This window comes from Podarcis raffonei, chromosome 6 (genome assembly GCF_027172205.1).
Source record: "Podarcis raffonei isolate rPodRaf1 chromosome 6, rPodRaf1.pri, whole genome shotgun sequence".
Classification (NCBI taxonomy): Eukaryota; Metazoa; Chordata; class Lepidosauria; order Squamata; family Lacertidae; genus Podarcis; species Podarcis raffonei.
Window position 1 is genome coordinate 19956235 of NC_070607.1, and position 13351 is coordinate 19969585.

The window sequence follows — 13351 nt, forward strand, 5'->3', positions numbered from 1 at the left end:
ACCACTCCGGCGGGAAGGTAAACAGCGTTTCCATACACTGCTCTGGTTCGCCAGAAGCGGCTTAGTCATGCTGGCCACATGACCCGGAAGCTGTATGCCGGCTCCCTCGGCCAATAAAGCGAGATGAGCGCCGCAACCCTAGAGTTGGCCATGACTGGACCTAATGGCCAGGGATCCCTTTATCTTTACCTAACTTAGGCTCATTAATTCAAGTCGGTATACTCTGAGTAGGACTTTACTGAATACAATCAAAACGAATAAAAAGCATATTGCCTTCATGCTATGATGAGTGTGTTCCTTAGAGCTCATTGGCTGGGCACTGTTGAATCAGAATTCAGGAATCAAAGACTGGACTAAGATGCTTTTAAATATGTCAAGTAAACAGCTGTAGTGAATCGCTGTTCCCTGATAACAATAGGTATACACCTAATATATAATATAAGTGGCCCTTAGACTCATACTGTATTGCTCCTTGTTTTCATAAAGTTATGTGTGGAACTTCCCATCTGTCAAACTAATTTTTAAAAGATGATTAATTCATTTGGTTTTAGTTCTACAGATTTTGGTACTTTTATTTACTTTTTTTTTGCTTCTTTCATTTATATATATATTTCTTTTTTGTTGTTAAACTACTAAACCTACATTGCTCAAAAATTGTTCAGACCTTAGGTCAAGGAAATTGCAGCATTACATCCCAATAGAAAATGTGTTTCCCTACTCTAAAATAGCCACTTAAGCAAGAATGTGGAAATGATTTATTTGAAGCTAAATCTTCACCTCAGCTGTGGCATGACTGCACAATCATTCATAGAAAGACCGTTACACTTTAGATTCAAAGAAAAGAATACTAATGACCAAAACAGTTGTGTGTATAAAATTTTAAATTACATTCAGGGGAGACGAAATTAAAATTACAAAAATCACATGAAACTGTTCCTGTCATCTATATGATTAGAGTAAGGGGAGGATTTTTACATTCTCCAAACTCTCTCTCACACACCATTCCCCATAGGTTTTACTTTTATAGAGAAGTATCAAGTATACAAAATCAGATGTACATAATCAGTCTGAGAACAGGGAAATTTTTATTTCACTGTTAACAGCGGCCATGGTTTAGCTTTAGAAGCGACTAATCTTTCTTCGCTTGTAGTTGGGAATATGGAAACACATTTCAGTCTGCATCAACAGATGCATCTAGGCAGTTCAGTGTTGTGAAAATAAGGTTTAACTACCTGAACGTGCAAACTGCTCTTGCAAGGTGTGCCTGAACCCTTATATCCCAGTTTGATCATTGAGATCATCTGCAGGAGCCTCTGTCCCAGAGTTGGTGAGGCTCATTTTACAAGAGAAACTGAGCCGGTCCTATGGGACTCGCTGCCAGGAGAGATTCTGTAGGCACCTTCCATGCCAACATTTCAACACCTGCTGAAAACTTTTCTATTCCGCCAAGCCTTTGCTGGCAATTAAGAGTACATCCCCCACAACGGTCTACTGTTTCTTGTTTTTAATTCTTTTGCTAGCTTTTCTGTATGGTTTTACTACATGGTTTTATATTGCAGTAAACCAATTTGATATATTTCTATGATAGAGTGGTACATAAATTTATTTTTATAAATAAATAACTACCAGCAGACTTTTGAAGTAGGGCTGACCTCAGCATTTAGCATCATTGGGCTGCTGCTGGAGTCGACCACTGATGCCTGCCCAGGCTCCCTCTTTATGGAAACAACCTCAGATATGCAATGACACAACATTGATGGCAGAAAGTGAGGAGGAATTAAAGAACCTTTTAATGAGGGTGAAAGAGGAGAGCACAAAATATGGTCTGGAGCTCAACATCAAAAAAACGAAAATCATGGCTGCTGGGCCCATCACCTCCTGGCAAATAGAAAGGGAAGAAATGGAGGCAGTGATAAATTTTACTTTCTTGGGCTCCATGATCACTGCAGATGGTGACAGCAGTCACGAAATTAAAAGACGCCTGCTTCTTGGGAGAAAAGTAATGACAAACCTAGACAGCATCTTAAAAAGCAGAGACATCACCTTGCCAACAAAGGTCTGTATAGTTAAAGCCATGGTTTTCCCAGTAGTGATGTATGGAAGTGAGAGCTGGACCATAAAGAAGGCTGATTGCCGAAGAATTGATGCTTTTGAATTATGGTGCTGGAGGAGACTTTTGAGAGTCCCATGGACTGCAAGAAGATCAAACCTATCCATTCTTAAGGAAATCAGCCCTGAGTGCTCACTGGAAGGACAGATCCTGAAGCTGAGGCTCCAGTTCTTTGGCCACCTCATGAGAAGAGAAGACTCCCTGGAAAAGACCCTGATGTTGGGAAAGATGGAGGGCACAAGGAGAAGGGGACGACAGAGGACGAGATGGTTGGACAGTGTTCTCGAAGCTACAAACATGAGTTTGACCAAACTGCGGGAGACAGTGAAAGACAGGAGGACCTAACGTGCTCTGGTCCATGGGGTCACGAAGAGTCGGACACGACTAAACGACTAAGCAACAACAACATCTAGACCTGCTCTCTGTGCAGTGCTAGGCAGCTAGGTGCAGCCACCATTTTAATCTCCAACACTACTCCTGATGCAACTCCGAGAACACTGCTGCTGCCCACTGGGATCCACCGATGAAGTGGCTCTCCAGGAAGCACTTTGCCCAAGGGCTCCCTGTATTGAAGGAAACGAAACTCAAAACATTACCTAATCTAGCCAATGATACTGATCATTGAATCAATTGCTGAATTGTAGAGTTGGAAGGGGCCCTGAGGATCATCTAGTCCAGCGGTTCTTGACCCAGATGTTGTTGGACTACAACTCCCATCATCCCTGAGCTCTGGCCTTGCTAGCTAGGGGTAATGGGAGTTGTAGTTCAACAACATCTGGGGATCCACAGGTTGAGAAACGCTGATCTAGTCCAACCCCTCTGCAATGCAGGAATCTCAACCAAAGCGTCCATGACAGATGGCCATCCAACCTCTGCTTTAAAATGTCCAGTGCAGGAATATGCAACTGTCTCATATGGGGATCAAACCTGTGACCCTGGCATTATCAGTACCATGCTCTAATCAACTGAGCTATCCAGTGCCTACGGAAAGGTTCTTGCATGCAGATTAACCCTGCTAAGATCGTAAAAGTTTACTTTATTGAGGAACAAGCACAACAGAGGAACCAGGCAGAGGGCCTTCTCGGTAGTGGCACCCGCCCTGTGGAACGCCCTCCCACCAGATGTCAAAGAGAAAAATGACTACCAAACTTTTAGAAGACATCTGAAGGCAGCCCTGTTTAGGGAAGCCTTTAATGTTTAATCGGTTATTGTATTTTAGTGTTTTGTTGGAAGCCGCCCAGAGTGGCTGGGGAAACCCAGTCAGATGGGCGGGGTATAATTATTATTATTATTATTATTATTATTATTATTATTATTATTATTATTATTACTACACCCAGCAGATCTACACTTTTAGTGTGTCTAAGCAAGAAGTCCAGCCAGCTCCACACATACATATCTGCATGTGCCTCCCCATCTCTCCCTACAGCTGCATTGGTCGCTTTCTCTCATTTACAAGTGTAACGTAAAAGATCAGGCCAAAAAGCGCTCTGTTCTCGCAGTAGCCATGGGATGCCTGCAAGCAGAACCTGAGCAGAATAGTACCCTCCCCTGCAATTCCCAGCAACTGGTATGGAGATGCGTCCTGGCTCTCCCCCTTAAGATTCTCAGTTGTTCAAAGGACATCCCTTGCTTGGATCTCACAGCAAGTGATTCACTCACTGCCAAGACTACTGTCGCTGGTCAGCCTGGGAAGAAATTGGTTAACTTTTGCCTATCTGGTCTCCAAAGGGACTGAGCCAGTAGCTTAAAAATTAGTTGCCAACCAAGACCTTAGAGACAATCTTGTTCAACACACTTTCTTCCACTGGGGATTTTCTTACACTATGAGAAGAAACTCAGGCTTTCAGCTCACCACATAAAGCTTTAGCTGCACCTGCATAATAGTACAAAAATATTTGGCCTTTTAACATTCTTATTGAGCTTACCATGTACCACTAAAAATAAATTGATTTGAATAGTAATGAAGATGGAAATAAAAATACATTCTCCAGTGCACAAATGTATCCCGAGTCTCTGCAAAAGTCAGATTTGAACTCATCTGCTCAGAAATTGATTGCAATCTCATAAAAAACGAGAGGTTCTAACCTTTCAGGGGATGAGTAACGGAGCTAAAATCCCCCTAGGCTAATATCAGGCGGAATTGATATTAAAGCCAAATTTTTAATTAAGAATACTCAGGTGAAGCATTTTTATTCTGCAATATATAGAAGGGGAGTTAGAGAAGGAAGACCAAGAAGATGGAAAAGAAGTCAGAAAAGAAACTATCATTCACTTTGAACAACAGCACGGACTGCTTGGTTTTAAAAGTTAGTTACAACTTTTTTGGTAAACTGCTTAGAGATTTTAGTTACAATTAAGTGGCATACAAGCTCTCTTAAATAATATTAAAACAAAACATAAACCTGCTTAGAGATTTTAGTTACAATTAAGTGGCATACAAGCTCTCTTAAATAATATTAAAACAAAACATAAACCTTTAAAAATATTTACACAAAGCTTTGGTCCATTTCCAACTTACCCTGGATCATTTTCAGCATTCTGCCTTGATTAGAACAAGTAAATAAATTGATGAAACAAACTGTATAACCCTACAAGGGATGATTATTAGGTCATTGTGCGCCTGCATTAAGAATATTGCACAGTGAAGCTGGAGCAACTAAAATTAATCTGGTGACTGGATATATGCCTTGTGAACCCGCACAGTGAATAGGGGAACAATTATTCAGACTCTCAAAATATAAAAAGCCAGAGTCGTTGGCCGAAGGTGATTAATCATACCAAGGAACTCACTGCCACTAGATGTTGCAATGTCATCTAACACAGAGAGCTTTTAAAGGGGAACGGATGGATACATGGAAGATCCTAATTGGCTCAGCCAGAGATGCAATCCAGTTTTCAGGCACTGAATACTCTGGAATCCCAGATAGATATTGTCACCATGGTCTGCCTGTGAAGCTCACAAAGAAATCTGTTTTTCCACTGCCAGACACTGCTTCATTAGAATAGCCATGGGTCAGTCAACTTTTTCAGCAGGGGGCTGGTCCACTGTTTCTCAGACCTTGTTCAGGGGCCGGACTATATTGGGGGGGGGATGAACGAATTCCTATGCCCCACAAATAACCCAGAGATGCATTTTAAATAAACACGGATATTCTACTCATGTAAAAACATGCCGATTCCCGGACTGTCCGCGGACTGGATTGAGAAGGCGATTGGGCCGGATCCGGCCCCCGGGCCTTAGTTTGCCTACCCATGGAATAGACCACTGGTTGGGCCAGTCATAGCCTTCTTATAAGCTGCTTTCTTAGCATTCAAGAGCGAAAATGCTAACAACCATTTTAGTTTAGGCCCGCTTCTCTGATGGCCCTAGGAGGTCATTTCCAATTTGGGTTGCTTACAGACTGCCCTCTTTTAAACCAACCAGGTTGCTGATGCTAAAATCCAGTAAAACAATGAATGTTAAACCTCACTCAGGGCAGAACACACTAGATTACTTTCCAGCCTATTCTAATTTATATACTCTTCAGGTAGCGTCCAAATATTTAAAGCAATTCTGCCCTTGATTCTGGTACTTTTTGAGCAAAGCACAAAGCAGTGCAGTGAAGTTATTAGACTGTGGAGTTATTAGTTCCACCTATAACTGCAAAGTTAGGCTGCAGCTAGTCTATCTTCTAAATGGGACAGAATGGGAAAGAAGAGAAATAACTATTGAAAAAGTCTTCTTCAAAAGCTCAGATAAACTTGTTTTCACTCCTTACAAAAGCCTTGTGAATCTTCTAAAATTTTGTTTTTGTTCTCTGCTCAGCTCTTCATCCTGAAATACAACTGAACAGCTGGGAAGTAGTCATTTATATGAATTTGGAGCATACACTGATTGTGATAATGCAATCATTTGCCATTTTTGCAACCAGACTTACAATCTTTACTTCAAACATACTGAAGAAAAAATACTTTAAGCCACTCTAGCTTCTGGAAGTAAGTCTTTTCAGAAAACATTTCACTCTGATGTAATTTTAGGGACCAAGATCGAGCATGGAATCCCCAGTTCAAATCTTACTTCTGTAAGTCACATGATACAAAAGTAAGTTTCTTTTGTTGTTTTATCGCTTTAATATTTTATAGGAACCACCTTGAGCGTTTTTAATGGAAAGGTGGGATATATTTTTGAATAAAAATATAACGCTGACCTAACCTTGAGGGTTGTTTTTAAAGAGTACAAGATACTATATGTGAAGCACTTTAAAAGCATTATTATTACTACTACTACTATTATTATTATTATTATTATTATTATTATTATTATATACAGACTAAAGCAAACTGGGTGGGATAGTAAGTACTACTTTAGGCATACCAAAAAAGGCTTGGAATAACTTTTTGCAGTAGACCCCCTTCCCATATCATGGATCAAAACAACTTTTTAAAAAATTCCCCAGTGTATTTGAGAAACAGAAGTCCAATATCTCTTGAGCATGTATAACCAGTTGCATCATTCTTGATTTGGGCATTAAACCTGTGCACACCAATCCAATGTAAGCATGCACCAAACAGCTGAAGCTGCAGACATGGAATCTCTTTCTAAGAACTAAGACCTCCAAAAGCTTTATGGTGGGTCTGGGGAAGCAAGTGAAACTGAATCTAGCTCTTCACCTCCCTGCCTTTTTCTGGGATTTTACATTTTAAAAGTAAGTTCTGTGTTGCTGGATCTGAGAAAGGTTGTACGTCCACATCACCTAGTTGCACATGCTTAAAGATCCAACTTAAGATTCAAATGAAGAACCCCACAATTTAGACCCCAACTTTCAACAGGTTCCCATGGAGCCAGAACTGATCTAGGTTTCTTCCCAACTAAGTCACTGTGTGAGCAGAATAGCTTTTGCTCACACAACAGAATTTCCCCTCCCTCTCCTGGCCCCAATACCAAATCTGCTCTGGGGTGCCCCCAAACCTCCAGAGCAGATTTGGGGTCGGTACAGGGAGTAGAAAAGGAAGTTTTGTTGTGTGGACAGAAGTTGGATTTAACCTGTCATTAATTCAAAATAACATCATCAAATAGAAAATTTCCAACCCAGACATCACAGAATACCCCCAAAAAATTAAATCTCAAAGTAACGAAAAGAGTGTTTTTATTGTTCACCTAAAGAAGTTTTACAATAAAAATACCTTTAAAAGCAAGCAAGTTATCCTTCTATTGTTCCAGCAATTTAGTTTAAAAACATTTTACGGAATTTTCTTAACAAAGCCAGAGGTGTAACTGGATAGATAATACAACATCTTCTTTCCTTAGATTTTTGTGAATAGCATTTTTAATTGGTCACAGTCTAAAGCAAACAATCCCAGAACATACACACTATCCAGTATACACAATATAAAAGAAAAGAAAACCATAACCGCTGTGGAACAAAATACTTAAAAACCAAATTAAAAAACCCATAGTAGAACAACACAGTGGTTAAAGTACACTCCATCCCTTGATAAGTTGTGCTCTATGCCTAGATGGCAGGGAAAATTAACAGCACTATTTTGAAGAATGGAAAATACATAATCAAGTACATATCAAGTTTTAATAAGTGGGATTTAATTAATTATGCATTAGTAATAAATGTGGTGGTTCATTTGGTGAAATAGTGTTCAGGTTGATTTGGTGGGTAGGGGGAAGAGAAAACTGGTATGTTTTAACATTTTGTAACAATTTAAGAATTCATAGTTCTTTTAACACCATCTTCGTAACAGAAGTGTTTTACACTTGTACAATGTTAATTACTTTATTATACATGGAAGCCTGCAAAAGGCCAATTACACAATAAGACTGCAAACAACCACTGGTACTTTTCTGCCTTCAGAAAGTACGCAAGACAGAAACATCACCAAAAGTACATTTTTAAAAATCTGCGGAAACATCACCAAAATTACATTAAAAAAACTAATTAGGAAAAAAAATACATCTGCAAAAAAAAAGTGGTTCTGGGCAGTGCAACTGCTTTTTAGCAGTTTTTAAAATAGCCACTAAGTTTTCTATAGGTTTCCGTGGCTCCACAGGCTCTAATTAAGATTCACATATCATAAATAATGTACCACAAAATATACATGAATTTGAGCAACAATTCCTTGGAGATTCTGGTTACAATAAACCACGTACATATTGGTCACATGGTTCATACATTTAGGCCAACCTCATTGTCCTTCTACACATCATTTAGCCACATGTAATCTTAACCCCACCCCCACCCCCCAAAATACTCAAGACTGCATGTGGGCATGGCTGACTAAGCTAGTAGATCCCAATGCACTTTGGAGGACCTCTTTATGTACAACTGAGTATTTTTTTCTTATCGTATCTTCTAAGGAAACCTTTATGGCCTTCTAAAATAGGAGCATTCGCCTTTTAAAAATTGTTCAACTTTTGATGCCACAAGACATCGGAAAACACATAATAAGTTATGCAATCTTCTGGAATGTAAATCTTCTAAAATTCCAGCTGTTGAGCTAAAAGGAACTTGGAAAGGATCACAAACCATGGAGGGTGAGCTTGGCATTGAAAATGGATGAAAAAGGAAAAAAGACCCAAGACACTAAACAGGAATATTTAAGTAGGGGGAAGAGAGGGATTGGTAGCCAATTGGGGATATTTTTTTTAATTAAAAAACCCCCCGTATTTAATAAATAATGCATTCCCAAAAAGTATATAAATTAAGACTGCAATTTCAGATTGGGGTTCCAATGACATCAAAATGGCACTTTAAAACTCCTCTTGAGGATTATGCCGCTAAAATCTCTTTATAAAATCACAGCCTTCAGGGGAAAATGGGGTGGACATTATTGTTATTATTAAAGCTATCATTCCAGGCTTATACCAAGGATCTGAGACTATCCCACCAGTCTGGAATGAGTATCATCATCTAGAAGAAGAAATAAAGAAGTATGTTAACAACTATAACAAGCTGTAGGTAGCTAAGTTCTCAGAATTTTTGTATCACCCAGATATGAGACAGCAATTTCTGATGTCTTAAAATCCCTTTGTTAAATGGTGAAGTAGATTTGCCACTTATTTGTAAATTGGAAACTCCAATACACCAACAGTGCACAGAATCCCCTTGCTTCATTACATTTTCCTGAGAGTAAAGCAATTAAAATAAACCTTAATCCTAGGAACAAAGGTTTTTTGTGTGTTTTTTTCTTTCGTTTTTTCCCTTTTTTGCATTTTCAACTTTTTGGGCTATTCCCTGACAATCTAAATAGGTAAGTTTGATTGCTAAACACTGTCACATGAACAACAACAAAAAAGTGAAGTATCAAGTCTATTAATCTGATTTAAAAACCATAATACAAACTGATCTAAAATTACTTTAACAAAAACTAAAAATGAAAAGTTGCATTGAAAGGGCGTGTTACATTATTTGTATTAGGATTGTGTAGAAACATTCCAATGGCAGTGTTATCAAAATAAAACTAATACATTAAGACCACCCCCAAGCCTAGTCATACTTGGAACTTTACCTATAACTTTGGCTAGTTGGGGTCTTTACTCTTGTACTACATGGCTCACTTACATCAGACATTATATTTGTATACCCTGAGAAATCTGACACTGAAGTCCTTACTCTATGGTCCACTTCCCCATTAGAGTTAGCAATGAAAGTCATTGGCACCCTGCTGCCCGTCTTAAACTGAGAACCAAATGCTTGTGCAAAGGTCTCTATCTGGTATGTTGCTCGATGCTCTAGGTCCTTCTGGGGATCTATCTGGTTAGCTAGTTCCTGAGAAGGAAGTGGAAAGCTTGATGAAGATTCTAGATTTTTTTGTTCCTTCTGGCTATTCATTTTTTGAGGTGTGGACTGATAGCCTGATGAAGTGTCTATGTTCTTCTGGGAGTCTATCAGATCATCTAGTTCTTGTGAAGGAGTCAACTGTTGATGTGTTGCTTCCAAAGCAGATAAATAAAAACCTGGCTGAGATCCAAGCAACATCCCAAAAGGAGGCTTTGACAATGCAGATGGCAACACTGAGGTAACAGATTGGCTGAAACCACACTCAAGTGGAGATGTAGTGTATATTTGTTTGTCTTGAAACAAAGTATGGTTATGAAGGCTTGAAGACAAACTTACAAATTGGAAACTGGGTCCAAAAGCAAAACCAGTGCTATTAGTTGTTCTTTCAAAAGCATGCTGGAGGTATTTTGAGTATTCTTGCAACATGTTTGCTTTGTCATTTGAAGCTGTTTGGGAGCTGGGGCTCAAGTTCTCCTCTTGAACCATCTCTGTATGTTCTCCTGAGGCATGTAAGTCCACACGCTGTTCAGTAATGCTGAAGGGATCTTCCTTCTGGCCTTCTGATTTGTGAGAGTACTGCTCTAAAAGACTTTGCAAGACTTCATCAGGAATGCCAGACTTATCGTGGCAAGATTTGATGTCAGCATTTAGAGATGATGAATCAATAAGAGATAACGGGGTTTCACTGTCCATAACACTCACACCTGCAGACTGTATTACAGACGGTTGGGAGGCCATATGCCCAACATTTATAGAAAAGGCACTGTTACTGCTGGCAGTTTGCAAGTATCTTCTTTTCTTTGAAAATTGCATGGCATCGTCATAATTGCTACTTATTTGACCTGGTTTACTATTTGCAGCTTGAAGGAGGCCAATAGCATCCACACTGGTATTTGCGACTATGCCAAGAGAGCCACTTGGTTTTCCAGACAACTGTTTCTGACCAAGAAGGTCTGGTAATGGTGACACAAAGTTAAGAAAACTCTTGTCTGTACCTTTCCTGTTTCCTTTTTTAAAGACTAATTTTGGCACCTTTTTCTGCAGTTCTTCTATCCCAGTGCCAATTAAGCCACCACTGGAAGACACTATAGGAATCTCCACCGCATAATTCTGCAAGGTCATATTAGATGCAATCTGAGAGTCAGATACTTTATGAGTAGGCTTATGCTCTTTGTTTTCAGTGGATACACATTTTGCTTTGCTTTTTCTCCTTGACGAACCTGTATTTCCCTGAGACAACATAGACAAGTTGCCCATGCTATGGTTTGATGGCCCAGGATCCATTCCAGCACCTGCTTTCCCTATGGCTTCTCCACATGTACGTCTGTGCTTCAACAGTCTATCAGTCCTTGAAAAATACTGCTGGCAGGTTTCACATTTGTATGGCTTTTCTCCGCTGTGCGTCCTCTTGTGCCTCTCCATGTGATACTTCTGGATGAACTTCATACTGCACTGGTCGCACCCAAACGGCTTCTCCCTGCTGTGGATCTTTTCGTGCCTCTGCAGCAAATACTTCTGAATGAAACCCATGTTGCACTGGCTACACTGGAAAGGCCTCTCACCGGTATGGATAAGCACATGCCTGCGCAGGTGGTAGGAGCTCCTGAAAGCAGCGCTGCAGTGCTCACAGACATGAGGTTTCTGGCTAGGGGACAGCATGGCAGCTTCTCCATCTCCCGCCGCAAGGGGCTTGGACGAAACGCTTGGCTTCCTCTTGGCTTTGATTCCCTGAGATTCCGACTTTGGCCTCTTCATCTTCCTGGCCTGGGCGTCAAGCTTGGGCTCGTCCGAGCCACCAACACCCACCTCGCCGCCACCACCTCGGATGCCCAGCAGCAAGTCTCCTCTGTGGGGGTGATGGTGCAGGTGGTGGAAGAGGCTGAGGTCTTGGATCACGCTCTGGCTGGCCCCTTCCACTCCGCTTCCGCCGCCTACAAGGTTGGGGTGCCTCTCTTCCCCGGCTATCCCAAAGAGGCCCCCATAGTGGTGGTGGTGGTGATGGTGGTGGTGCTGTTGTTGCTGCTGCTGCTGCTCCTCTTCCTCCTGGTCGCTGGGCTTCTCCTGCTTGATATTCATGAGCGAGTGGAAGAAGCCCCAGGAGCCCCGCTGGGACGACGACGAGGAGGCCGTGAGAGGGAAGCCCCCCGCCGGCTCTTTCTTGAAAGTCATGCCCTGAGGGTGAGGAGGAGGAGGCGGCGGCGGTGGGGCGGGGGGCTCGGCGGCAGTTACGGTGGTCGCGGTGGAAGAGGAGGAGGAGGAGGAAGAAGACGACGACGAGGCGGCGGCGGACGAGGACGATGAGTTGGCGGACGAGGCGGAGGCCAAAGCCAGCCCGCAATGCTGCGGGGGCGCGGTTGGCCGGGTGAAGCTGGTGACGGGCGGCAGGCGGTGGTTGAACATGACCATGCTGGGGGGGAAGGTGGGCTCCATCGCCGCCCTCTTGGAGGAGGAGGAGGAAGAAGAGCCGCCACCGCCGCCGCCTCCCAGGAAGCCGCTGCCGAGCTTCATGTCCCTCTCGGGGCCGGGAAAAAGGAGCAGCGGAGGAGGAAAAGAGGGCGAAGGCGACGAAGGGGAGGCGCGGCCCTCTGGGGCGGCTCTTGCCGCAAGACCCCGCTCGCTTTGCAGTCACTCACCCGGCTGCCCGGCTCGGCCCTCTCTCTCCCTCGCCGCCGCTCCTCAGCGGCCGCTCGCCGCCCGGAGCATCCTTCTTCTTCTTCTCCTTCGCGTCCGCCGCTCGGCCCCACCCGGCCCAGCCTCGCCGCCGCTTTCTCCGCCGCCTCCAGTTAAAAATATCGCCGTCTCCGCTCCACAATGGAATTAGCAGAGCCGCCCCCCCTCTCGCTGGAAAGGCCCCGCACTGCCCATGCGCCACGCGGGGCATGCCGGGAAAGATTGCCCAGTCAGGGTAGCAGCCGCGGCGGCGCCGGCGGTGGGGAAGGCGGGAAGGGCGCAGGCGCGAGTGGGACCCCCTTGCGCGTCTCTCTGCCTTGCGCTCCTTTCCCGCCCCCCTCCCTCGCGCGCATTACCTCACGGTCGGGCCGCGTTTCCCGCCGGGCACCTACTCAGAAGAGGCACGGGGACCAGCCAGTGCCCCTCGCAGTCCCCCACCAGAATAAATAACAGTTGTTTCTCTGTGGGTCACAGTGGGGGTGTCAATGGCACGGGGCTGCGTAGGTCCCATAAGCACAGTTTCAGTATCGTGTGTACGCGCGCACACGCGAGTTGACGCGTCTAGATAATACTGTACAGATTGGGGCAATGGGTCCACATTCGGGGGGGGGGACCTATTGGGTTCTGATCCCTGCCATGGTAAAAGTTAAGCCCCGCTGGTTTCAGTGGGACCTAAGTACACCCCACCCCCCAATAAAAGTGCGCGCCTGGTGCGATTTCAGCTATAAAGAATGAATGGCGGGGCGGGCGAACCAAATAGGGAGAAGGCGAACCTTTCGTCGCTCGCGGCTGTTTAGTA

At 43.2% G+C, this 13351-nt stretch overlaps 1 protein-coding gene across 1 annotated transcript; it reads right to left on the reverse strand.

Moving 5' to 3' along the window:
* Positions 1-7222: 7222 nt before the first annotated feature.
* Positions 7223-12756, reverse strand: ZNF281 (zinc finger protein 281). Its single transcript, XM_053391514.1, has one exon. The coding sequence runs from the start codon at positions 12388-12390 to the stop codon at positions 9607-9609; it is 2784 nt and encodes a 927-aa protein (XP_053247489.1). The 5' UTR covers positions 12391-12756; the 3' UTR covers positions 7223-9606.
* Positions 12757-13351: the final 595 nt, after the last annotated feature.